Source organism: Lolium rigidum, chromosome 6 (genome assembly GCF_022539505.1).
Source record: "Lolium rigidum isolate FL_2022 chromosome 6, APGP_CSIRO_Lrig_0.1, whole genome shotgun sequence".
Taxonomy (NCBI): Eukaryota; Viridiplantae; Streptophyta; class Magnoliopsida; order Poales; family Poaceae; genus Lolium; species Lolium rigidum.
In genome coordinates, this window is record NC_061513.1 from 256,677,857 (window position 1) to 256,704,681 (window position 26,825).

Sequence of the window (26,825 nt, forward strand, 5' to 3'; positions counted from 1 at the left end):
GTTGTCCTCGAAGTTCTTCCAATTCTTCTGTCAAATCCTTACTCGCAAAATCGTCAACAAAATTAACAGGGACAGAGGTCTTCTTCGGAAGGGACGAAGGAAAAACTTCGGAAGGACCAGGAATTGACGTATAGTTGTCAAAAATTAATTGAAAAAATAGAAAAACGTTGACATCAATCATTGAGACAGATAGATTTCCATTCATTCTCATAATATATACATGTCTGTTACAAAAGAAGGACCTCTAGAAGACCTAATCATCGCCAGGAGCACTAAGGCGACAGCATCAAAAGATAGAAATAATAAAAAAGGTGGTCTACTTGACCTCCAGTTTGGATGCGCTTGGAGCAGGTGCTGGTTTAACACCAAGGAAGGAGAGGATGGGTCTTGCAGAAGGTTTGGCAGCTCTAAATAGAGATTGCCATTTCTTTGTCTCCATCTCCCCTATATTGCCAACCTTGGCCCAGTTGACGTCTTGTTGACTATCAGCAATTAGCGCGATGGTGCCTTCAACGCCAATTTTCAAGCCTTCTTGGCGAAGTTTCAGCCCAAGATCTTCGGGCCTGTTGAAGGTTTTTGCGAGCTCCACAAAGGTAGAGGGGGTCTCTTTCTTTGGGAAGAAGTAGGGGAAAAGCTTCAGCAAGCCAGCTTCAGCGTTTTCAAGTCTGTCGCGCGCTTCATCCCCATGAATCTCGACAAGGGTCAGCGCGTCGAGAAGCTCGTCACCTTCAGGACCGTCAACCTCATATTCTTGATGCGTCCGCCCTACAAACAATCAGAGAGCCATATAAAAAATAAAGAATATAGGTGCAGAGCGAGATAATCCGAGGAAAAGCAAGGATTCAAGAACTTACTAACAAAGCGCCGAGCTTGCGATTCCAAGCGGGAAAGAATCTCTGCCTCTCGAGCTGATTGCTGAGTTATGTTATTACTCAAGGAAGTTTCAGCCTTATGAAGCCTCTTTCGAAGATCTTCAATGGTGGCAGCATCATTTTCAGCCTTTTGGCGAGCTTCTTCGCTCTGCTTCAACTTAACAGCAAGAGCGTCCGCACGTTTGTTGCTTTCCGCCAGATCTCCTGGAAAGATTGCGGCAGATAAATACTATGATAAAATTATGGTACACATGCAGCAAAGGAACAGGACAATAATACCTTCGAGCTTCTTGGTGTAGTCACGATACCCGACAAATTGGGTACCAAGGCGAATAAATTCCTTCATCAGAGGCTGAAGAAACGATTAAGGAAGAAAAATAAGTCAATATAACCAATATAAATTCGACAACATTTAGTATGATCGAAGTATCGAAAGATTCAAGATTTACATCATCCAATGAAGGCGTCGAAGAACCACCAGGGAATTGGATAGAATCTCTCGATGGCTCAATTCTCGCTCCTTTTGATGGAGAGGCTCGGGGGCTCTCGACTAACGGCGGTTGTACGATGTCTTGTTGGGGAGGAGAAGTTTCATCCCCATCATGTTGAGCTTCCGACACAATCAAAGTACGCGATGTACTCGTTCGTGCAGTAGCATCAACAGCTTTTTCTTCCTCGTCATCACTACAATAAAATGGCGGCAGTATAAGAAGCAACAGACAAGAAACATCAAAATAGGAATAGTAAAGAGTAAGGAGTAACTCACGAGCTGACAAGGGCATCAGTGTATGGATTAAAAGCTGCCTTTTTATGTGAAGGCTCAGCTTCTTCGGCTTCGGAAGTGCCGGAATCCTTTACGTCATCTCTCTTCCTCTTTGAAGCATGAGGAAGAGAGTGTGTCGAGGCAGTGGCCTCTGACTCAGTAGAAGCCGCGGATTTGTGAGAACCCGCGATTTCAGTGGCAGGGCGAGTGGTGTTTTGGTTATCATCATCGACAACGGCACGCTCCTCTACTTCTCCACCTTCAGGAAGAGGAGGAAGAGAAGCAAGAACGAGGTGGCCCTGAGAAAAGAGAAAGTGTCGAGAAAAAGGCGTTAACAAAATAGTAATCGACAAAATAACAAAGCCCGAGGAAACAAATACAGCTATTAAAAGGAAATTACCTCGGGGAGGGGTTTGGCGGTACTATATGGCGCGACACGGCAAGAAGTGGGAATTAAATCCTTCTTGTTGAGCGATGAGATTTTGCGGATAAGTTTTTCAAAGTCCTTCAAGGGAAGATCCTTTGAGAGCCTGTCAGCATCTTCTTCACCAGCATATTTCCAGAAGGGGTTTTTGCGAGCCTGGAGAGGCTGCACTCTAGTCATAAGGAAATAGGCGGTAATCTCAATACCCGAAAGTTCTTTCCCGCGGGTGTTCTGAAGCTCGTGAATGCGAGCCATCAGCGCTTCTGTCGCCAATTTCTCCGCTTTGGTGGCTTCAGCATCCCAAGAACGGCGACGAAAGATTTTAGCTTCTCCGTCAAAAGGGGCAATGTTCTCTTCCGCCGGATTGGAGCTTTCTTCATGGATGTACAGCCACTTTTTCCGCCAGCCTTGGACGGAGTCGGGAAATTTGACATCGAAATAGTCGACCTCCGAACGAACACATATAACAACGCCGCCAATATTGTAGGCGACGTTGTGGTGGCTATTGCGGCGAATACAAAAGATGCGTTTCCACAGGGCCCAATTGGGTTGGACCCCAGAAAGCACTCACGAGTGTGATAAAAATCGAAATGTGGAGGAGAGAATTGGGCGTCGGATGATGCGGCTGAAGCCCATAGACAAAAAGGAGACCACGTAGAAATTCGTGGATTGGGGGAGAAAGTCCTCGGATGAGGTGGTCAACGAGCCCGACCCGGTAGTTGATTGGAGGCTTTGGGTAGCTCTCCTCCTTGGGGAAGCTGGAGAGCGTTCTCCTTCTTGCTTGAAACCCATCTTCTTCGGCATGTTGATGTCTTGGCTCTGAGATCTTGGATCTCTCCCACTCGGCGCTTCCCGGATCCGTGGATGTCATCTTCGATTACGGTGTGCTTGTGTCTAGTCAAACGAGCGCGCGGCGGCATCAACGGACCTAGCGAGAGAAGGGAGAGAAAGTGCTCGAGCGCTTGGAGTAATGGGAGCAAGGGAGAAGTTGCAGAGGAGAAGCAGAGATGCGGCGCGAGCGAAAGTGCTCAAGGAGGACGACGATAGCTTTATATAGCGGTATGACGTACCGTCGCAACCGTTGGATGGGCAAGTAAGGAGACAGATGGCAACCACGTGGACAAGGGGTAAAAATGTATTTTTACCGGGAAGTGAACAGACAGGAGATACAGTGTAAGTGCCAGAAAAAGCGGAGGACGTGTGTCCCCCACTTGCACGACGTGTCAATCAGATGGTGAATTTGGACCCACAAGGCAGTGAAAGGAGCGGTTTTCGCATATTTCCAATACAGAAATCGTGGCTATCATCAGCAATGACGTCATCATGGTAAAGGAAAAGCTCGACTATGAAGCTGGGAGAGATTATCGACAACGCAAGGATATTTCGGGAGCCTTTGTTCAAATACAAGTTTTTGCCCAAATGCTCGGGGGCTACTTTGGAAAAATAGAAACTTCGAGTATGACAAGATAGAAATGGCAAGAGCCTATGACCAAATGCAAGCATTTGTTCATAGCCTCGGGGGCTACTTCCAGCGGGAGCGCTGGTCGCGCACCCGATAAATAGAAAAATATCGAGAGGGATTATAAATATAGCGGCAAAGGATGCTAATCTGTGGAGCCTACACCCAAGCACAAGTTCTTGGCTGTAGCCTCGGGGGCTACTCCCATCGGGAACGCTGTTCGCGTGCCCGATGAATTTTTATCAAAAGGAAAAATAGAAGTGAGTATATTTCGAGTTACACAGATAACTCTACATATACTCCCATCGGGAAGACAAAATAAGTCATCAAATATGACTCGATAAAATGTGCTATTCCAACGGCCGAAAAGCACTCGACAATATATTCTCGGAGCGCTAAAAGTCGCGAATAAATCTCCGAATGCCGCAAAACTTTGCGAAGGTAAGACCCCAGATCCGTTCGAGCGGCGTGGCACCGTCTCGACGGCGGACTGCTACTTTTTCCGTATCAACGGATACGAAGAAAAATCCTAACGAGACGCGTTAGGTACCCGATAAAATATGGTCGGGACTCGACGGAATGGTAAGACCTTAAGCGGCACTTGTCGAAGTTTACACCAGTATCCCGAGATCATGTCCAGGGACGTGATCTTGAAGTAGGTTTTTGCGGATTGCCACTAGAGCAGTTAACTAGTACCTGATCCGTCAGATGAATTAGCCCCAACTACCGTTATCCCTGTACAAAATAGTATTTGCATTATGTAATGAGTAAAGTTGGAGATTTTCCCTGATTCTTCGATTCAAGAAAAATCTCGGGGGCTACTGACATAGGCATCCCCAATGGGCCTGCCAAAGATGGTACCCGGGGTTTACTAAAGGCCCAGGATTCGAAGAATAAGAAGACTCGGAAGCTTATTTAGTGTTAACGAAAGATAGTTTGTATTAGGAAAGATAGAGATTTGTAATCTTACGGGTTGGGTACGAAACCCTCCCGAACTACGTAACTTGTGTATTACGAAACCCTCGGCTCCACCCTCTATATAAGGGGGAGTCGAGGGACAAAAGGATCGAATCTACTGTCAACACAACCCTAGTTTTCATAATCGTCGAGTACTTTTCGGCTGAAACCTTCGAGATCTACTTGCCCTCTACTTCTAGCAAAACCCTAGTCTACAATCTGTAGGCATTGACAAGCTAATCCTTTGTCACCCAGCATGCTATTTATCTTATTGGAGAGACACCACTAGTGAACTGTGGACCCCGGTCCATTCTTTTACATCTGAAATACAATCTACTGCAATCTTTGTTCTCTGTTGTTCTTCGCAAAAAAACATCATTCTCCACACCATACGTTTAATCCTTTGTTTACAGCAAGCCGGTGAGATTGACAACCTCACTGTTACATTGGGGCAAAGTATTTTGATTGTGTTGTGCAGGTTCCACGTTGGCGTCGGAATCCCTGGTGTTGCGTCGCACTACAATCCTTCACCAACAACCTTCACGTGGCCTTCATCTCCTACTGGTTCGATAAACCTTGGTTTCATACTGAGGGAAACTTGCTGCTATACGCATCACACCTTCCACTTGGGGTTCCCAATGGACGTGTGCTTCACGCGTTATCAATGCTCCATGCTTGTTTTACACCAATTGATATATGTTTTGATTACACTTCGTCACACTTTTATGCATTTTCCGGCACTAACCTATTAACAAGATGCCATAGTGACAGTTCATATTTTCTGATGTTTTGTATTTCAGAAAAGTTGTAAAGGAAATATTTTCATAATTGGATGAAACAAAAGCTGAAGATCTTATTTTTCCATAACAAAGACGAAGTCCAGAGGGGGGACGAACAGGCGCCACGGGGAAGCCAGGCTAGGCCTAAGCGCGTCCCAGGCCCTGGCCGCGCCTAGGGGTGGTCTGGGATCCCCTGGCCTCCACCGACCTCTCCCTTCCACCTATAAGAAGCCTCCCGATGCGTGAACCCTAAATCAACCAACCTCCGTCCACGAAAAGTTCTGTAGGTCCACCGTCGCTGAAGACAAGATCCGGGGGACAGAAGTCTCTGTTCCGACACCCTGCCGGGACGGGGAATTGCCCCCGGAGCCATCTCCATCGACTCCACCGCCATCTCCATCGCCGTTGTTGACTCCCATGATGAGGAGTGAGTAGTTCTCCCTCGAGGCTGAGGGCTTTACTGGTAGCTATGTGGTCTATTTATATCTCCATGTATGTGTTGGAGATATGCCCAAGAGGCAATAATAAAATGGTTATTATAATATATCTTTGTGTTTATGATAATGTTTGCATACCATGCTATAATTGTATTAACCGAAACATTGATACATGTGTGTTATGTAAACAACAAGGAGTCCCTAGTAAGCCTCTTGTATAACTAGCTTGTTGATTAATGGATGATCATGGTTTCGTGATCATGAACATTGGATGTTATTAATAACAAGGTTATGTCATTAGGTGAATGATATAATGGACACACACCCAAATGAGCGTAGCATAATATCAAGTCATTAAGTTCAATTTGCTATAAGCTTTCGATACATAGTTGCCTTAGTCCTTCGACCATGAGATCATGTAAATCACTTACACCGGAAGGGTACTTTGATTACATCAAATGTCATTGCGTAAATGGGTGACAATAAAGGTGGGATTAAGTATTTGGAAAGTGTGAGTTGAGGCATATGGATCAATAGTGGGATTTGTCCATCCTGATGACGGATAGATATACTCTGGGCCCTCTCGGTGGGAGGTCATCCGATTAGCTTGCAAGCATATGAATGGTTCATAAGAGATCACATACCACGGTACGAGTAAAGAGTACTTGTCGGTAACGAGGTTGAACAAGGTATGGAGATACCGATGATCGAACCTCGGACAAGTAAAATATCGCGTGACAAAGGGAATCGGCATCGTATGTAAATGGTTCAATCGATCACTAAGTCATCGTTGAATATGTGGGAGCCATTATGGATCTCCGGATCCCGCTATTGGTTATTGCTCGGAGAGGATTCTCGACCATGTACGCATAGTTCGCGAGCCGTAGGGTGACGCGCTTAAGGTTCGATGTCGCATAAATAGATTCGGAATATGAGTTGGAGTCCGAAGTTTTTGTTCGGAGTCTCGGATGGGATCCGGGACATCACGAGGAGGTCCGGAATGGTCCGGAGAATAAGATTCATATATGGGAAGTCAATTTCCGGGGTTCGGGAAAAAGTCCGGTGTTTTGGCCGGTGCTTCTAGAAGGTTCTAGAGGGCCACCGGTGGGCCCACCACCCCGGGAGAGGCCACATAGGCGCCACATGGCATAGTGGGTCCTACCCACCATGACATGTGGGCCTAGGCCGGCCCCTTAGAGATAAGATCTATCTCTAGTTTAAATGGTTTAAATCTAGAGATAAGATCTATCTCCTAAAATAAATGGTTTAAATTAGGAGATAAAGGGGAAAACTTGGGGGAGGAGTTTGCCCCCCCCCCATGTGGCCGGCCAAAGGGGGTAGGTGGGCCCTAGGGGAAACCCTAGGCCGACCCCCACCTATATAAAGAGGGGAGGGGGTGGCCGGCCAAGGCACCCCATCCAGAAACCCTGGCCGCCCCCTCTCTTCCTCCTCCATATGTTGCGCAGGCTTAGGCGAAGCCCTGCATCAATTCTTCTCCACCACCACCACCACGCCGTCGTGCTGCTGGGATTCCGTGGAGATCTACCACACCTCCGCTGCCCGCTGGAACGGGGAGAGGAAGGGCTTCATCGACACCGTACGCGCGACCGAGTACGGAAGTGCTTCGCCGAATTGCGACGCGGGGATGATCGTCTACATCAACAACGAGATCTGATCTCGTAGGCTTTGGAAATCATCAAGGGTTAGTATCTTATCAATCTCGTTGCTTCGATCTTGTAGATTAGATCTTGGGTGTTCCATAGATTAGATCTTGGATTTATTCGTCTTGCGATAGGAAATTTTTTGTTTTCTATGCTACGAACCCCATCAGTGGTATCAGAGCCAAGTCTATGCATAGATCTGTTGCACGAGTAGAACACAATGGTTTTGTGGGTGTTGATGCTTTTGTTGCTTTAGTTTGTGCACTTTGATTCTTGCGGGATGGTGGGATGAAGCGGCCCGGGCTAACTTTACATGACCGCGTCTCATGAGACTTGCTCCACGCTTGACATGCAACTTGTATTGCATAAGTGGCTTTGCGGGTGTCTGTCTCTCCCACCATAGTGAAGATTGTAATTTGCACTTCTATTGTCAACACTAGTATCACCGTTGTGGTTCATGTTCGTAGGTAGATTGGATCTTACTCGAAAACCCTAAACCACGTAAAATATGCAAACCAAATTAGAGGCGTCTAACTTGTTTTTGCAGGGTTTGGTGATGTGATATGGCCATGATGTGATGATGATTATATTTGATGTATGAGATGTTCATTATTGTATTATGGCAACCGGCGGGAGCCTAATGGTTGTCTTTAAATTTGTTAAGACCTGCGTGTCTATTCATCATGTAATAGCGTTATTTTAAGTAGTTGTTATAGTAGCTATAAGTGATGGACAACCATGAAGCGGCGCCACGGACCTTGGTGCAATGCTGGTGATGATGGAGATCATGATAATGTGCTTGAAGATGGAGATCAAAAGCACAAGAAGAAAGGCCATATCATATCACATATTATGAATTGCATGTGATGTTAATCCTTTATGCATCTTATCTTGCTTAGATCGCGACGGTAGCATTATAAGATGATCCCTCTCACTAAATATCAAGATAATAAAGTGTTCATCCTTAGTATGCACCGTTGCTAAGACTTGTCGTTTCGAAGCATCTCGTGATGATCGGGTGTGATAGACTCTACATGCGCATACAACGGGTGCAAGCCAGATTTGCACAAAAGGATACTAAGGTTGCCTTGACGAGCCTAGCATGTACAGACATGGTCTCGGAACACGGGATACCGAAAGGTAGAGCATGAGTCATATGAATGATATGATGAACACTTTGAGTGTTCGCCTTTGAATCTACATCTTTTCTCGTGATGATCGGACTTGGTGTAGTGGATTTGGTTCGTGTAATCACTAAGACAATGCGAGGGATGTTGTTTTGAGTGGGAGTTCACCTAGTTAATTGAAGAATTAAAAATGAACTCAAATTATCATGAACATAGTCCGAATAGTATTTTGAATTAAATTTGTAGAATTGGCATCCGTTTTCTACCATACGCTAGTCTTGTAATTGAGATAGAAATATCTGTTAAAGTCCGACAAGTAACTTTACGGATCTGGTACCGTATTGTTAAAGAATCAAGATATGATTAAGTCCTAATGCAAACTTTTAGTAAACCTCACATTGATGATTCAAAGAGCAATGTTTTCAATTAGTACCTTAAATCATCTTGTCTCCGTGAAACTTGAAGTTCAAATCCGTTTGAAAAGTAAGGAGCTGAATTTTTTTTCTTCAGAAATGAGCAAGGTATGAGATATATGTGATATCTAAGACCTTATTGCAAGATGATAGAATATAATCTAGTGAGACTACATAAACTCATAAGTTTTATGGGAATGTACGAAGGTTGAAGATGCTAGGCATCCCAATCCTCCAACTAATTGGGCACTAACGATATTCGCATATCCATGAAGTGATCGTCCTTAGTATGCACCGTTGCTAAGACTCGTCGCTTCGAAGCATCTCGTGATGATCGGGTGTTATAGATTCTACGTGTGCATACAACGGGTGCAAGCCGATTTGCACATGCGAATACTAAGGTTAAACTTTACGAGCCTAGCATGTACAGACATGGTCTCGGAAAGTCGTCATGATTTGATGGATAAAATTATGAATGAAATTGTTCATTACATTAAAAGGTTACTAATAGTGAAATCTAGAACACTTGTCATGTGATGGTCAACTTCAAGGTAAGAACCTCAAGGTTATTGAAGGTGAAGTGTTCTCTGAGAATGAGGAAAGATAAAAGAGAAACTACAAAAGATATTTTGGCAGAAAGAAAGAAAAGACTAGAAAGTCTAGCTCAGGTGTATACAGATGATATACATGTTATGGATGTATTCCTTGTTTGGTCACACAATGAAATTCTTGGGTAATTGTACCATATTGGTTGGTATGAGGTGTCATACAAGAGAACGCAATACAAGAATACAATGGCCTAAGTGACTGACAAGGAATATGGTAGAAATGCACGTCTGGAACAAAATAAAGTGTTATTGTGTTCGTCGTTGGCATTTTATCTAGCCCTTCGGATTTTATAATAAAGAACTTTACAATGGTTGTTATGTTCTAGTCAAATGAAAACAATGAGTTGTTCAATTATGACATATTCCATGTACGATGGATAAGTTATTATAAATCTTTATGGTGAAGCACACATGCATAACAACGACGTTAAAATGCCATAAGGCAAATGATATGAATTCCACTCATTAGTGGAACCGCCATTTAGGTCATGTTAGAAAGGAACGCATGAAGGAACTCCATTTGAATGGATTTTTGGAGTCATATGATTTTGAATCATTTGGCACTTGCAAATCTCTTCTAAAGAGAATGATTTAAATACCGTTCATAGGCCAAGAGTTGAACGGGCAACTAACTTAGTGGAAACATACATGATGATGTATATGGTTCATCGGGCATAGTTGTGTGCGGGAGATTCTTCTACTTCATGAAAACTTCCAACAATGAATTGAGTGTATATATGTGGATATATTTATTCGATAAGGAAGAAGTTTGAAACATTTGAATGGATTCAAATAAATTTCAGCATGAAGTGGAAATCATCGTAATAGAAAAGTCAAATATCCGTGATTGGATCATGGTGGAAATATTTGAATTACGAGTTTTAGCGAACATCTAAGAGAGTTATGAAATTGTTCTACAACTCACGTTTCTTGGAGCATCATAGTGATGATGAAGTATCCGAGAGACGTATCCAAACCTGTTGGGTTAATGATGAGATAAAATAAAATGATGCCATTATATTTTGTGGATTATGCTTTAGAGACTACCGCTTTTACACTAAATAGAGCGTCATCATAATCCGTTGAAATGACACCATATGAGTTATGGCATGGGTATAAACCCTAATAGTCCTTTCTTAGATTTTGGTATGCGTAGCATAAGTAAATGAGTTTACAACCAAAATCGGATGAATGTCTTTGTTGGTTATCCCGAGAGAATTGATTGGGAATTCTTTCCACTATTAAGTAAAAGACAAAAGTGTTTGTTGATGTTACTTTCTTATTTCCAAGAAATTGTTTTCTAGCGAAGTATTTGAGTGGGAGGACAATGGAACTTGATAAGGTTCATGAACCTGAGCGTGATGATCAGAGTAGCACAGCATCGGAAATGGTTCCGGGAAGCAGCTACGAAGATCATGGCTCCCATGTCTATAAAGTGTTATAGTCATGGAGATCAAAGTACCTATTGAACCTTGTAGATATGGTTTACTTTGTGATCAAATGAATGATTTGTGAACAAAGGATTGATTTTGAACAATGATAAACCAACTACATACAAAGAAGTTATGATGGGCCCTGACTCCGTTAAAATGGCTATGCGCCATGAAATCCGAGATAGGTGAACACTTTTTGAAAGTAAATGGATCTATAAAATTGATGGACTTGGATACTATATCCTTAAAGAAGCTTGACTTATCGAAAAGTTGTTTACGACAAAGTTCAAAGAGTTGACTACGATAAGATTAGATCTTCCGTGGCAATGCTTATAGTCTATGTGGATTATTCTAGTAATCGCTACATATTTCTTTTATGAGATATGATAGTAGGATGGCAGAAATACATTTCTTACAGAAGTATATATGAAGGATGTATACCAGATACAACCAAGAGTTTTGCTGGTCCATGGAATACTAGATAGGTATACAAACTTCAATTGGATGAAGTAAGTATCGCGGAGTTGGAATCTTCACCGGATGAAATAATCAAAGAGTTTTGATTTCATCAGAAATGATGAAGATGCTTGCATTTGCAAGAAATTAAGTGGGAGCGCTGAGACATATTTATGTAGATGACATATCGTTGATTAAAAATAATGTAATCATGTACTTGATGTGATTAAAAGGTTTCATTGAGAATTAATTTCAATGAAAGGATATGGACTGAAACATATTTAGTGTCAAGATCTATGAAGATAGATTGAAACACATAATAAGTTTAAGTCAAAGTACATAGAATGAATATTGAAGTGGTTCAATATAAAAATATTAAGAAGGTGTTCTTTTCATGTGAAGGTTTAACAAGACTTGAGTGTATTTGACACTCGATGAGTAAATATACATGAGTGATTTCAGATCACGAATAATATGTACGAAGTCAGATGTCCTGTGCTCTAAAGTGTTACGAGCATATACCAGAATGATTCATGTAATGATCATTGAACAACAGTAAGAATATCCCTGAGTGCTTTAGAAGAACCAAGGGTATATATATATAGTTTTTGTATGGGGTAATGACAAACAAATCGCTGTAAGGTGTTGCACCGATATTGTTTTGATCACATATGAGAATAAAATTTCAATCTCAATTAGGCTAAGTGTTATTTAAAAGGTAGCACAATGAGCTAGAATATGTCTATGCTAGATTTAGATGAGTTCTAAATATTGTGACGGATTCTACAAATGAAGGCAGAGTATGTCATTGTTTTGACAATGACTGATGATGTTAAGTCGAGGAGTTCTTTGAGAACTTGGTGTAGTTCCGACAGTGTCAGAACTTTGAAGCTATATTGTGTGTGACAATATTAGTGACTTATTTCAGACCGCGGAATTAAGGTTCCACCAGAGGACTAAGCATATACAATTAATGCCGACTCATTTGGAAAATGAGTGATGCGTTGAGACGCAAATGAATTGCAAAATACATACGTTTCTGAGCATGTCAGATCCGTTGACTAAAACCTCTCCCGTGAGCAAAACATGATAAGCACCAGAAGGCCAAGGTGTCATATCTTTACATATGTAAACTAGATTATTGACTCTAGTGCAAGTGGGAGACTGTTGGAGATATGCCCAAGAGGCAATAATAAAATAGTTATTATAATATATCTTTGTGTTTATGATAATGTTTGCATACCATGCTATAATTGTATTAACCGAAACATTGATACATGTGTGTTATGTAAACAACAAGGAGTCCCTAGTAAGCCTCTTGTATAACTAGCTTGTTGATTAATGGATGATCATGGTTTCGTGATCATGAACATTGGATGTTATTAATAACAAGGTTATGTCATTAGGTGAATGATATAATGGACACACACCCAAATGAGCGTAGCATAAGATCAAGTCATTAAGTTCAATTTGCTATAAGCTTTCGATACATAGTTGCCTTAGTCCTTCGACCATGAGATCATGTAAATCACTTACACCGGAAGGGTACTTTGATTACATCAAACGTCATTGCGTAAATGGGTGACAATAAAGGTGGGATTAAGTATTTGGAAAGTGTGAGTTGAGGCATATGGATCAATAGTGGGATTTGTCCATCCCGATGACGGATAGATATACTCCGGGCCCTCTCGGTGGGATGTCATCTCGATTAGCTTGCAAGCATATGAATGGTTCATAAGAGATCACATACCACGGTACGAGTAAAGAGTACTTGTCGGTAACGAGGTTGAACAAGGTATGGAGATACCGATGATCGAACCTCGGACAAGTAAAATATCGCGTGACAAAGGGAATCGGCATCGTATGTAAATGGTTCAATCGATCACTAAGTCATCGTTGAATATGTGGGAGCCATTATGGATCTCCGGATCCCGCTATTGGTTATTGCTCGGAGAGGAGTCTCGACCATGTCTGCATAGTTCGCGAACCGTAGGGTGACGCGCTTAAGGTTCGATGTCGCATAAATAGATTCGGAATATGAGTTGGAGTCCGAAGTTTTTGTTCGGAGTCTCGGATGGGATCCGGGACATCACGAGGAGGTCCGGAATGGTCCGGAGAATAAGATTCATATATGGGAAGTCAATTTCCGGGGTTCGGGAAAAAGTCCGGTGTTTTGACCGGAGCTTCTAGAAGGTTCTAGAGGGCCACCGGTGGGCCCACCACCCCGGGAGAGGCCACATAGGCGCCACATGGCATAGTGGGTCCTACCCACCATGACATGTGGGCCTAGGCCGGCCCCCTTAGAGATAAGATCTATCTCTAGTTTAAATGGTTTAAATCTAGAGATAAGATCTATCTCCTAAAATAAATGGTTTAAATTAGGAGATAAGGGGGAAAACTTGGGGGAGGAGTTTGCCCCCCCCATGTGGCCGGCCAAAGGGGGTAGGTGGGCCCTAGGGGAAACCCTAGGCCGACCCCCCACCTATATAAAGAGGGGAGGGGGTGGCCGGCCAAGGCCCCCCATCCAGAAACCCTGGCCGCCCCCCTCTCTTCCTCCTCCATATGTTGCGCAGGCTTAGGCGAAGCCCTGCAGCAATTCTTCTCCACCACCACCACCACGCCGTCGTGCTGCTGGGATTCCGTGGAGATCTACCACACCTCCGCTGCCCGCTGGAACGGGGAGAGGAAGGGCTTCATCGACACCATACGCGCGACCAGAGTACGGAAGTGCTGCCTGGATTGCAGACCGGGGATGATCGTCTACATCAACAACGAGATCTGATCTCGTAGGCTTTGGAAATCATCAAGGGTTAGTATCTTATCAATCTCGTTGCTTCGATCTTGTAGATTAGATCTTGGGTGTTCCATACATTAGATCTTGGATTTATTCGTCTTGCGGTAGGAAATTTTTTGTTTTCTATGCTACGAACCCCATCAGTATGATCTTTATGTGATCATGAGCTTTGTAATCTAGTTGAATAAGTAGATGTTATTCTTCAACTATTGTGCTACTCAAGTGGTTTTGTTATGTGATCTCCGGGGACACCTTGTCCAGCGGTGTGAAGGTGACAATGTGCATACCATGTTTGTTTCTTAAGCTTAATTTACAGAAATACTTATGAATTGTGGTGTCTAGTTAGTACAATCTTTGTATTCTCAAGGTGATAGTGTGGGGCATCCATAAATTAGGAATGTGAACTTTAAGGAATGCTTATGCAGCCCTACGCAGTAAATTTGTGTTTGTTATCAAATCGGAGAGTGGTTCAGAGTAGCGTAGTGAAGAGATAATATCTATGTATTCAATTATGGTATCATTGTTGAGAGTGTCCACTAGTGAAAGTATGATCCCTATGCCTTGTTTCCAAGCATTGAAACACCGTTACAACCAGTTCTGCTACATGTTTGCCTGTTGCCATTTTTATTTCAGATTGCAATTACCACTCATAATCATCCATATTACTTGTATTTCACTATCTCTTCGCCGAACTAGTGCGCCTATACACCTGACAAGTGTATTGGGTGTGTTGGGGACACAAGAGACGTCTTGTATCGTAATTGCAGGGTTGCTTGAGAGGGATATCTTTGACCTCTACCTCCCTGAGTTCGATAAACCTTGGGTGATCCACTTAAGGGAAACTTGTTGCTGTTCTACAAACCTCTGCACTTGTAGACCCAACACTATCTACAAGAATAAAAGCGTGCGTAGACATCAAGCTCTTTTCTAGCGCCGTTGCCGGGGAGGTAAGGTAAAAGGTACTCACATTCTCTGGCTACTAAGTTTTTTAGTTGCTGGTGAGTGCTTGAAGTTATTTCCTTTAGATTCTGCAAATAGATCTTTTTGTTTCTTGTTTTTATTTTTATTTTCACTAGTTAGGCTTAATAGAAAACAATAAAAAAAATTAGAGAGCTTTATAGTATTTATCTTGAGTTAGGACGTGAGGTGTTTGAAGAGAAAATTAAAAAACCTATAGAACTTTACTTGCATGTTGGTAGCAATGTTATTAGTATGAATTCTTTGAACACCATTATTGCTGATGCTATGGAAAAGTCTAAGCTTGGGGAAGCTAGTTTTTATGATGATCTTTTTAGTTCCCCAACTTTTGAGGAGGAAATTTGCTATGATGATACTATGCCTCCAATATATGATGATTACAATGATGATTATGTTATTTTCAGTCCACCTACTATTGAGGAGAAAATTAATTATGATTACAATATGCCTCTTATATTTGATTATTATGGTGATGAGAATAATAATGATAGCTATTTTGTTGAATTTTCTCCCACTACAATTAATAAGAATGACTATGCTTATGTGGGGAGTAATAATTATTTTATGCATAAGAATGCTTTATGTGATAGTTTGTTGAGTTTATTCATGATGCTACTGAAAGTTATTATGAGAGAGGAAAATATGGTTGTAAAAGTTTTCATGGTACTAAAACACCTATCTATATGCTGAAAGTTTTGAAGTTATTCTTGTTTTATCTTCCTATGCTTGTCACTTTGTTCTTTGTGGGTTTATTTGTGTACAAGATTCCTATGCATAGGAAGTAGGTTAGACTTAAATGTGTTTCATATTTGCTCCTTGATGCTCTCTTTTGCTTCAATTCATATTTCTTATGTGAGCATCTTCTCAAATTACTGAGCTTAGCTGAAAGGCGTTAAAGAAAAAGCACTCTTTGGATCACTAGTGCTGGCGAAGCTTCCCAGGTCCTGGCGATGTTGCCCAGGTCCTAGCAACGCTGCCTAGGTCCTGGCCGTCGGCATCACCATCGCCGTCACTCTCACCCTTGGCATCAACATCCACAACGGTGTCTTGGCTCATTGGCTGTCCATATTGATCGAACAAAGGCTCCACATTGATGTCGTACCCTTGAGTTATTACTTCTATCCCAATGCCATCATCTGGGAAGAAGCCACCACCATTGATCATAACGTGCATGTAGGTGTCCCCGTCTTTGTCATAGTATTCCTGCCGATCATTGGATACCACAGGGCCGATGGAAAATGATAATGGACGACCAAGCATATGGGTTGATGGAATTACTCGTTGTCCGGCATAGGGTTCCACATTCCATAAAAAAACTTGCGAGGCATGGGCATGTTCTTCGACGGGATCACCAATGCCTTCTTTATAGGAGCCGTTCCCGAGTCGGCACCTACATGCATGTGGTTGAGGTCAGGGATAGGTGCCGCAAGGCCGCCCTGGTAGAACGGGACCTCCGACGATGAAAATCTTGACCCACTGAGACATGAGGCCGACACCTGGGCGTGCACGACTGGAGGCGGTATATGAGGTGAGCGACGTACCAGAGGCAACTTTGCGGCATGGGAAGACACTAAGCTTGTGGAGGAGGCGGCTTGAACTTCGGTGAACGCCTCTTGCTTGATTAGGAGGACAACTTGAGGTCAGTACCTTGGCGTTGGCCTGAAGGACCATGGCCATCTCAGCAGCGACCTTGCTACGGTGTCGGTGGCTTCTGGGCTTTCCTTGTCCTCACGGCGGCGCGCAGGTCGCTCCGCTTCTTGGTCCTGATGGCCCTCTCCGTCGACGTCATCTCTTTCTTTGGGCCCGTGGACTTCTTCTTCTGATCGGCGGCATGGGCCTGCAATGGGGCGTGAGTTAGGGACGAAGGGGTGGCAGTTGGGGTGGTGGGGTCGACGTCCATGGCAGGCAAGGGTTTTGGCGTTTTCGATGGCGGGAGAATAAGTGGCTAGTGTGCCAATGCCAAGCGGGCCCTTGAGGTAGAAGAGGAGGGCTGCCAACCCAAGTTTAAGCCATGAAAAAATGATGAATGGGCTGTAGTGCCCTGGCACTTCCATCGATGATCACTAGTACAAGTTCCTTGAAAAAAAAAAACAAGTTTATTACCACGGACAGAGGCAGCAGTAAAACGGCCAAGGGGCTGCAGTAAAACGGCAAATGGGCTGCGGTTAAAAGCCGTGGCTGTGGGTGAGAGTCTGAGAGAGATTCGTTTTAGATACCCCACCCACCTTATTGCCTTGTGCTCTCCACTCACAAAGCAAACCCTCGCTCTCTCAAATCTCCTCCGCCCTCCGTGCGTCCGTCCAGCCGCGCCGCCACCGCCACCGCCGGAACACCTCGAACGAACGCGACCAAGCCCGCCGCCGCCGGCACCACAAGACGCAGATCTGGCCGCCGCTCTGACGAAACACGGACGCGTCGAAACGGGGTCGTCTCCCCGGGATTGAAACGCTCACCGAACGCATTTCGACACGATTCAAGCCGCCGCCCAAGATGCATCCGAGGTCACGCATTCGCGGACGCGAGCCCCCGCCGCCCTCGCCGTCGGGAGGACGATACCGCCGCCGATCTCCACCGCCGCTGGCGCCCTCCCCGAGACACCACCGCCGGGCCCGTGACCCGCCGCCCCTGCCGCAGAGGCGCACTCCAGAACGGGCCCCGCCGCCCCTGCCGCAGAGGCGCAGCCCCGAACGGCTGCCGCCGCGGCGCCTGCTGCTGGACGACAAGCCAGCGCCGCCGCCGCCCGCGCTCCTCGTCCCCGCCGCCGACCGCCGCTGGCGGGCTGACATCCTCCTCGAGGCCGGCCGCCTCGCGGCCCACTACCTGGTCGCCCAGGGCGTCCTCCCCGAGCACGTTCTCCACGCCCGGGAAGACCCCAGCCCCAAGAACGCCAACACCAACACCAACCACACCCCAAGCCCTCGCCCGGAGGTCCCCGCTGTCCACGCCGCCGGATACGCCAGGAAGCGGGACGACGAACCGCACCCCGATGACGACCCCAGGTGGCCACGCCGGAACGGCGCCGGCGGCGGTGGAGGGGACTGGGTCCGGGACAAGAGGGAGGAAGACGACAGGCTGGCCCGGGCTAGATCCGGCTGGGACAGAAGGACCCAGAGTTTTGACGGGAGACGCAGGTATAATGACGGAGGAGCAGCAGGAGGTGGTGGTGCTGGTGGTGGAGCAGACTGGGGCCGCGACAAGAGGGCTGACGGCGGCGGTGATAGGCTTGCTGACCGGGGCAGTGGCGATAGGCTTGCTGACCGTGGCGGCCGCCGGGGCAATGCGTATGACGACAAGAGGAGGCCTGCCATGGCGCGCTCCTACTCGCAGAACGACCGCAGGGCCTCCAGCGACGATCGTCGGCCCTCTGTGGACCGCAGGCTGGACCGGAGACGGAGGAGCCGGAGCCGGAGCAGAAGCAGAAGCAGAAGTAGAACCAGGCCCAGGAACTCTTACGCTGGCGGCCGGAGGGATTCAGACTGGCGACCACAAAATGGTGATTTGGATCAGGGCAAGGTGCCGGAGCCTACAACTGTTGCTACCGGTGACGGTTATCTGGACCGCGACGATGTCGACCATGCGCCAAGTAACCTGAAGGGACCTCGCTCGGTGGTGGTCATGAAGGCGGATGACAGTGCCAGCCATGAATATGAAGAGGTGGTGGTTATGGAGGTGGATGCCGGTGCCAGCGATGAAGATGAAGAGGGGATGGTATCGGATGATCATGGCGAAGATGATGGTGCCAGCTACGAATATGAAGAGGTGGTGGAATCAGAGGAAGATGATGGTGCCAGCCATGAGGATGAAGAGATGGAATCAGGGAATCATGGTCAAGACTTTCGTGGAGTCAAGGACGATGAGGCTGCTGTTGCTGGCTTGAATGATGGGGTTGAAATAAATGCCAGGCACCAACCATCCATTGTGGATGTTCATCCATCAGAGCCTGCTGAGGAACCGGTGCATATGCAGTCCCAGCTGAGCCCTGTGAAGGAGGACACGGAGGCTGGCATTGCGCGGACGGATGTATGCCTGATTCAACCAGTAGCTGAGAACAGTGGTTGCTCTGAAGTCAGAGCTGAAATGGAGGCTCCACAAAGTGAACTTGAAACTACACTTCATGAGGAGATTCCACAAAATGAACTTGAAACTGAACTTCCAGAGGAGATTCCACAGAATGAACTTGAAACTGGTGCTGGTGACCCTACCAAAGATGAAGAAGAGCTGCCAGCTTGGTTTGGGATTTTTGATCTCAATGTTACTGGAGCTCATGAGACAGGTCAAATGTCCGAGATTCCTGGTGATCCTCCTGAAGATCATGTTCTTGATTCTGTGCCTGATCTAGATGGTCAAATGAGTGAACAAGCAAACTATGCTACTACAGAAACTCAAGTTCAAGAAGAACTTGCAGATGAAGATGATAACCACCAGTTGGAGGAGGACAGTAAGGTTCTTCTGAATCAGGATATTGGTACATATGACTCGAATGAGAATGACCTGAGCAGTGAGCAGATGCTTATAGATCAGGGAGCTAATGAACATGGACATGGTGATGAACAGTTGGAGGATGAGCAAAATCTTGTAAACAATGAAGAAGAACCTCTAAAGCAAGATGCGGAGGAGCACATGGATAATAATCACCAGTTGGAGGATGAGCAAAATCTTGTAAACAATGAAGAAGAACCTCTAAAGCAAGATGCGGAGGAGCACATGGATAATAATCACCAGTTGGAGGATGAGCAAAATCTTGTAAACAATGAAGAAGAACCTCTAAAGCAAGATGCGGAGGAGCACACGGATAATAATCACCAGTTGGAGGATGAGCAAAATCTTGTAAACAATGAAGAAGAACCTCTAAAGCAAGATGCAGAGGAGCACATGGATAATAATCACCAGTTGGAGGATGAGCAAAATCTTGTAAACAATGAAGAAGAACCTCTAACGCAAGATGCGGAGGAGCACATGGATAATAATCACCAGATGGAAGATGAGCAAATGCTTGTAACCAATGAGGAAACACCTCTAAAGCAAGATGCAGAGGAGCACATGGATCATAATCGCCAAATGGAGAACGAGCAAATGCTTCTAAATGAGGGCACTGCTTTGCAAGTTCTGGCGAATCACCATGCACATGGTGAGCAGGTTCTACCAGATCATGCTACAGATGAGCATCCTGACGTTAATCAGCAGACAAAGAATGAGCAAATGCTTCTACATCATGTTACAGGTGCACATGATTTGGATCATTCCGACCTGAATGGTGAACAGATGATTCAGAATGTGGATCATTGCGACCTGAATGGTGAACAGATGTTTCAAAATATTTGTGCAGATAAATCTGCAGCAGATGCGGGTCAGTTGAAGGATGGGCAGTTGCATTTAGGTCAGGCTGCCGATGGACAAGCTGCGGTTCACAGTCTGGAAAATGGGCAAACGATCCCTGTAATTCGTCTGGAAGATGATGACGAAGAACAGTCTGACACAGAAGAGTTTTTAGATCCCAAGTAAGCCTTTTAAGATTATTTTATCATAGGCTCGAGGTGGAGAGGACAGTCCTTCACACTGGAACATGTCCACTATACAGAAGACGCAGATAATGTTCTACTCTCAAGAGGAGAAAGCCTCAGTTTTTCCCGACCATTGGATTAACATCCCAGCAGCTTTTCATCGGTTACACCAAAATTTGGAAATATGTGGACTGGAAGGGGTGCTGTCAATGCACAGGTGAGATTATTGTTTAGAAAAGATACATTTCTGCCCTCATTTGTGTTCATTATTCTTCATGCAGCAAGTAAACTATCTGTCTAGATTAGTGAGGTGTTTGGGTGTAATTTGCTTTAATGCTGGGAGTTGGACTTCTCATCATGGGTTGCTCATATATTCACAAGCTTAATGGGGAATTATCGTATTAGTATGTTCATGCACTTACTGGTTTTTGTCAGACCTTGCAATTTGTTCCTGTCTCAGTTTTTCACCATATATATATAGATGAGGCTTCTGTAGATCAATAACTTCAGGTTGCACGTTCATAGATACTCGATTAATACTCGGTGCTGACATGCCATTGAAATTTGGACCAAGCAATGTACACATTGTAGTTGACATGCATCGGCACTAACTGCTGTATCAGAGCAGTGTGTCCTAGAGGCATTTGCATGCCCAGGATTGGACATTTATAAAGCTGCAGCTCGTTTCTTGAAAATGGGGTGGTTTCCATTATTTTTCTGCTTCAATATAAGTACCATCTTCTTATATATAGTATGTTTTCTATTCCGTACACAGATTACTGCCTTTTCTGCTTAGTTTGTATGCCTTCTAATGCAGAGGCATCTATTTCTTCCATATTCAGTGACTAGTTTGTCAATTATCAGTTGGGCTTTTGCCCTGTGTACCTGTGCCAATATGTTTGTTCATTTCTTCTCCATGTTCACCACTTGAACTAAATAACCTTTTCTCTTTTTTCCGCAGAGGTAATCAATGCATGGGACCTGCCACCATCTGAGCTCGGGAAATCCTCACTTTCGTTCCGGCCTACTGATATCATCCTGTACCATGGGATGGCTGCATGATTGATTAAGCTAGTTGCCCGGTCACCGATCTGTATGTTGTGCAGTAGTTTTCTCTTTAGATCCCTAGACTAGAAGTCTCATTTTTCCTTGCTGGTCCGGTGAACCTCCCTGCCTAGATATTAGCTGATGTCAACATTATAGATTTCACCTGGGTAATATACCTTGTAGTTCGACAGTAGCTCAATACACTTTGGCTGCAACCGCTAAGAGTTGGTCCTATTCATCTAACCATTCTATTATCTTGTTATCCTGATTCACCTTGTGAAGTGCAAAAAGGCGGATCTATAGATGCACCCAGGAATCGCGAAGGTGGGTGGAAGTTTTGTGATGCTTTATACAAGGGATACTTGAAAGGTGGGCAGATTACAAACTACTAAGTTGATTTTAACGGTGATATTTTATGCTATGTGTTGCATTATAAAAAGCATAAGGAAGTCCTCGTTATTTTTTGCAGTGTACATGTCTTAACAAGCTCTTCTTGGAAGTATTATTCATTTGAATTGGTGGCTGAAATGTTGAGCCTTCTCTTAACTTTTAACGTACATTAGTATCCAGCCTAACTTCAGAACAGGTTTAATTATTTTATGTGGATCATAGATCCTCAAGAATCTACAAAAATGCGGTGTCTAAGTCTTGCTCTAAATTTAATCAAGTCAAACAAACATTTACTTTATTGCCTCTTGACAAGTTCTGCATCCAAATTTGTGACATGTTATTTCATGGTGACACACATTCAGCACTGTGTGAACTCTTGTTTGTAATGGACGTATTCTCTTCAACTTTCCATGCTTTTTATATTCAGCGGTAACTGTTTTCGTATTGTGCTTGATCAAACCAATAGTTCCGTATGCAATTCCTAGATGAATCTACATTACAAAGGCTATTATATCCAGAACTGTACGGAATCGTATAGTAAATATAACCGGGCCTCTGAGATCGTTCTTCTTGCAGCCTCTGAGCTTGAGCCTAGTAATGAACATGTTCGGCAGAATATTGAGGTAGACTTCTTATTTTAATCTTCTTTTTTAGTTGTGACTTAGGATAGAGTTTATTTCCTCTATTCGCACTACCGGCTACTGAATTTTCATTTTTCTCTGTGTAGAAAACTTTAGGCTGCCAAAAAGAAGCTGGTTGAACAGCGAGCTGCCGAGCTCCACCAGGGCAGGTACTGTGACCAGAAAGCTACATGTGCTTTTCAGAATGAACTATGAAATATTTGTCTTGTTTGCTTAACAAATCAGAAACATTGTTTTTCCTTACAAAAAATTGCATATCAAAGCTCCTACTTGGAACTTCTATAATATATTAATATGCATAGAATGTTGATATTGTCTGGTTATATTGTTTGATTTTCTTTCTTTCTTTGGTCTTCTGAAATCACTAAGTAATTCATCTCCTTGTTTGTAGAAGACACATGCACGCCAGTGCCAATATATACACCCGCAGTTTGCTGGCCAAGGGAGCAGTGGTGTTCCTTTCACAGTATTCCCTCCTAGAAATGCTCCTACTTCGGAATTCTTGGCCAATATCATGTATCATGGGGTCTAGTCCTAGTCAACAGCCATCTCAGCATTCCATAAATGTAAATCTGAATGACTTTTTCGGTCATGCAAACGTCCATGGGAAAGGTCAAGAACCAATGATCTGGAATCCAGGCAACCATCCTCCACCAGCCTCTTTCCCAGCCAACGCTGCAGCCCTCCTGCTTTCCCCTTCACGGGCTCAGGTACGGAAGCAAATTGCACACAGCAGGCTTCAGGTGGACATGGCGGAGAGCATGGTGGACCAGGTGCCCAGACGGGTGTGGGCGTCTAAGTGAATCTGGAAGGACAGGAGCTGGCTGCCGAGGCTCTGAGAGCGGTGCGTGATGCAGATGTTTGGCTGCAGATGAGCCTGCCCAAATGAAGGTGCACCAGCTAGAGGTTCGTTGACTCTTTTTATCAGTTGTTTCTCTTCACTGATTTTTTGTTTGTTTGCATTTTGGCTCATACTTGGAACAAAACAGGGGAAGCTTTGTCTTTTTTCTTAGAATAGTAATACTCTGATTGTTTCCTATGGAGAATCATCATTATCTATTTATCAAATAATTGCTAGTATGTGATAAGGTAGATATAATTTGTACTCCCTCCGGTCAGATTTAATCGATGCGGAGGGAGGCATGCGTTTGCATGTTATTAGCAGGTTGGTGCGTCAATTAAAGAAGTCCGGAGGTAGTATAAAAGGTGTTCTTCGGCATGGGTTTGTTTCTCTACTAGATGGCACCCATAACTTTTTTTGCATAATCAATCATCTGGTGTAGGCGCTTTGACTGAAAATATGACGTTTCACTTTCTAGTATCATAGCTTAGTTTTTTGAGTATTTCCATACTAAAGTATTAGCTTTAATCAATTAAAGGAATTACTCTATGTATTACAAACATGAAGACATGTATCACAAGTCCCATCCCTTCACTTCTGAACATCCTCTGCTAGGGCAACATATCTTATGCATCCCCGACTTCTGTGTATCTTGCGACTATTTGCATTTACATGCCTGCATCGACTCCTGGGTCGCTAAAATCATTGCGGAAGACCCTCCAAGAATTTCTGTCCCCTGATAGATGGAATGGATCTTTCCCTACTAGATCATGAAGATGACGCACACTGAATAATGACCATAGGCAGCCAGCGGCGACCACACAATGCCTGTCTTGTGACGGCGGATTAGCACAGTGCGCAGACTATGTAAAGGGTCACAGGCTGGACCACACGATCACATGCGCATGTGCTGGCTGCTGGGTGTGATCAGCTTTTGGAATATCATGTGACGTTGCATGCTACGAGCCCTCATGTGTCATTGCTTGCATGCTGGAGCCATTGATAGTTGCCACCGGCCGCATGTGTCACGTGGTCTCCGTTTTTGCTGTTGCAGTGTCGCCAACGGCCGCCGTGTGCGGTCGCCGCCAGCCAGCACGGTATGTGGTCTTTGGCTGTCCGCCACTGCAGCAAGCAAAGTTGCTTAGTCGCCAGCGGCCGACGGTGTTGCTCTGATCTTTAATCAATCCGCATGTCTCACCCTCATCGCCAATTCATCAATCGCCGCCGGTCATGTTCTGGAACAGAAACGCCTCCAGGGAGTTTATTGCAATTTTTACCTGCCTTATTGTGCAGCTGGGCGTGTTAGTGCAAATTAACGAGGGTTATGATGGTGTGTGTGAGATTTAGATCAGAGGGCTAATTGCAGGCGGATGCATGGATACACAGAAGCCCAGTATGCATAAGATATGTTGCCCTGCTAGAGAAACCTTTGGCTGTTTTTTCATGCTAGGAGTTGATCTTGAATAGTTGAACTGAATGGTGTGGGTACTAATTGTTGTACTTTGTGTTTAATTGTGCAGGACCAGGTTCATCTTGAGAAGCCAAAGAAGAAAGTGTGTAATGTTGTTCATAGTCGAATACCTTGGCAGTCTCATATTATCATGTTGATCTGGTGATGTTTTTTCCTTTGCTGTTCAAACAGGGACTTGCCTGTCACCTGTTCTCTACCGCATCAGCCTCCTCTCTGCATCCAAGCATCAACATACAATTCATTAGTCCATGCCAAGGCTCGTGTGATGAATGTAAAGCCATGGCCTAGCTAGCATAGTTTTGTGTTAGTTGGCAAAATATGGTACTTGTGAATCTTTCCAACTATTTGCATCGAATTCCCCAAATATAGCTAGCAATGTGTATGTTCACAGCTGACTCTGACCTGATATACATGTGTGATGTAAATGTGCGCATCTATGTATGTCTAGTTTGAGGGGCTGCACGAGGGCAAGTGTGTCCTGTCTCTTTGTTTGATGTAGCAGATGACAGAGAGTTGCTGATGAATGAATGCTTCCAGCGTGAGATCCACCAGACCTTTGATGCACATCGTCTGTCTCCAATCTAGACTAGATTGACATCTCTTTTCCCGTTGTGTGGAGCTTAAATCCTCGATGTCCCGTGCATGTCGGGTTGCTTGTGCACCTGAAAGAGAGCACGTGTACCATGTTATGATAGGATGTAAATGGACAAGCTGCTGGACAGTTTGGTGGCTTGCCCGCATGAGCCACAATTCCTTATGCGGGATCATGCGGTAATCCACTTAATATTCACGCGGATGATGTGCCGTCCAAAAAATCCCACATGCTGATAAGCTTAAGATAAAGGAAGCCTCTTCTTTTCTCAAATGAAGCTCGTGCCGATAACGTGGAAGTCGTAGCCGTGCAGGTGCAGCGGGTGACTCTCAATGCCCTAGATGCTGGTGTCCAGCAGCACCACCTCGATGGTGGTGTTGAAGTTCAGCGGCATCGCTCTGGTGCCGTGGGTCACGATTCGTTGGGGCAAAGAGAAATCTTTATATCGGGACGGCTGGATCCGCGACCGTGCTTATTGAAGAAGACTCCGCCAAATCTACTACCACCACCGCACCTCCACCGTAGAGGCTGGCCGGAGAGCTTCACGGAGGCCGCTCGGCGCCACGCGGAATCACAAGAACGCCCAGCCTCCATGGCATCACACCAGTCTTCATATAGGTAAAACAAGGACCAAGCCCTAATTCTAAACCTACACCTACTATGGATAGAGAGGGGTCCCTCCTCTTCCATCCCCACTCACTATCTCACGTACATTGATTAGCGGCATTTTTCTACTGACACTTCTCCAATTCGCCGCTAATAGCATATTTAGGCGGCATATTACAATTAATGCCACCAATGACGTGCAAATTACATGTAATCTAGAAAAGTGCCGATAAGCATGCACTAATACCAACAGTTAAGGAAAGTGCCGCAAAAGGCTTTGCCAATCAACGACACTTTTGCGATGTGCCACAAAAGATCAAGCGGCACGAAGTGTTTCAACAAAACTATACAAGGTTTAAGACGTTAAAACAATAGTATTAGGACAAAAATGAAAAGTCTCCAGAGAGATAATGTTATCAAGCGGCACGAAGTGTTTCAACAAAACTATACAAGGTTTAAGACGTTAAAACAATATAGTATTAGGACAAAAATGAAAAGTCTCCAGAGAGAGAGAATGTTTCTCTCTGTGCGGTTCCAGAATCCAGACGATCCCGATAAAATTGTCCCCAGCCGTC

General features: G+C 44.6%; 1 protein-coding gene across 4 annotated transcripts; it reads left to right on the top strand.

Annotated features, from left to right (window-relative positions):
* Positions 1-17,510: 17,510 nt before the first annotated feature.
* Positions 17,511-25,594, top strand: LOC124667509 (trichohyalin-like). Of its 4 annotated transcripts, none has more exons than XM_047204777.1 (6): positions 17,511-20,879; positions 21,624-22,078; positions 22,676-22,722; positions 22,827-22,889; positions 23,132-23,646; positions 25,102-25,594. In XM_047204777.1, exon 1 carries the CDS (start codon positions 17,652-17,654, stop codon positions 20,661-20,663), a length of 3,012 nt encoding a protein of 1,003 aa, XP_047060733.1. In that variant the 5' UTR covers positions 17,511-17,651; the 3' UTR covers positions 20,664-20,879; positions 21,624-22,078; positions 22,676-22,722; positions 22,827-22,889; positions 23,132-23,646; positions 25,102-25,594. The 4 variants fall into 4 exon arrangements, with proteins under 4 accessions (XP_047060733.1, XP_047060735.1, XP_047060732.1 ...); XM_047204779.1 differs by having other exon boundaries at positions 17,511-19,767; positions 19,852-20,879; positions 21,624-22,722; XM_047204776.1 differs by having other exon boundaries at positions 21,624-22,722.
* The last annotated feature ends 1,231 nt before the right edge of the window (positions 25,595-26,825 follow it).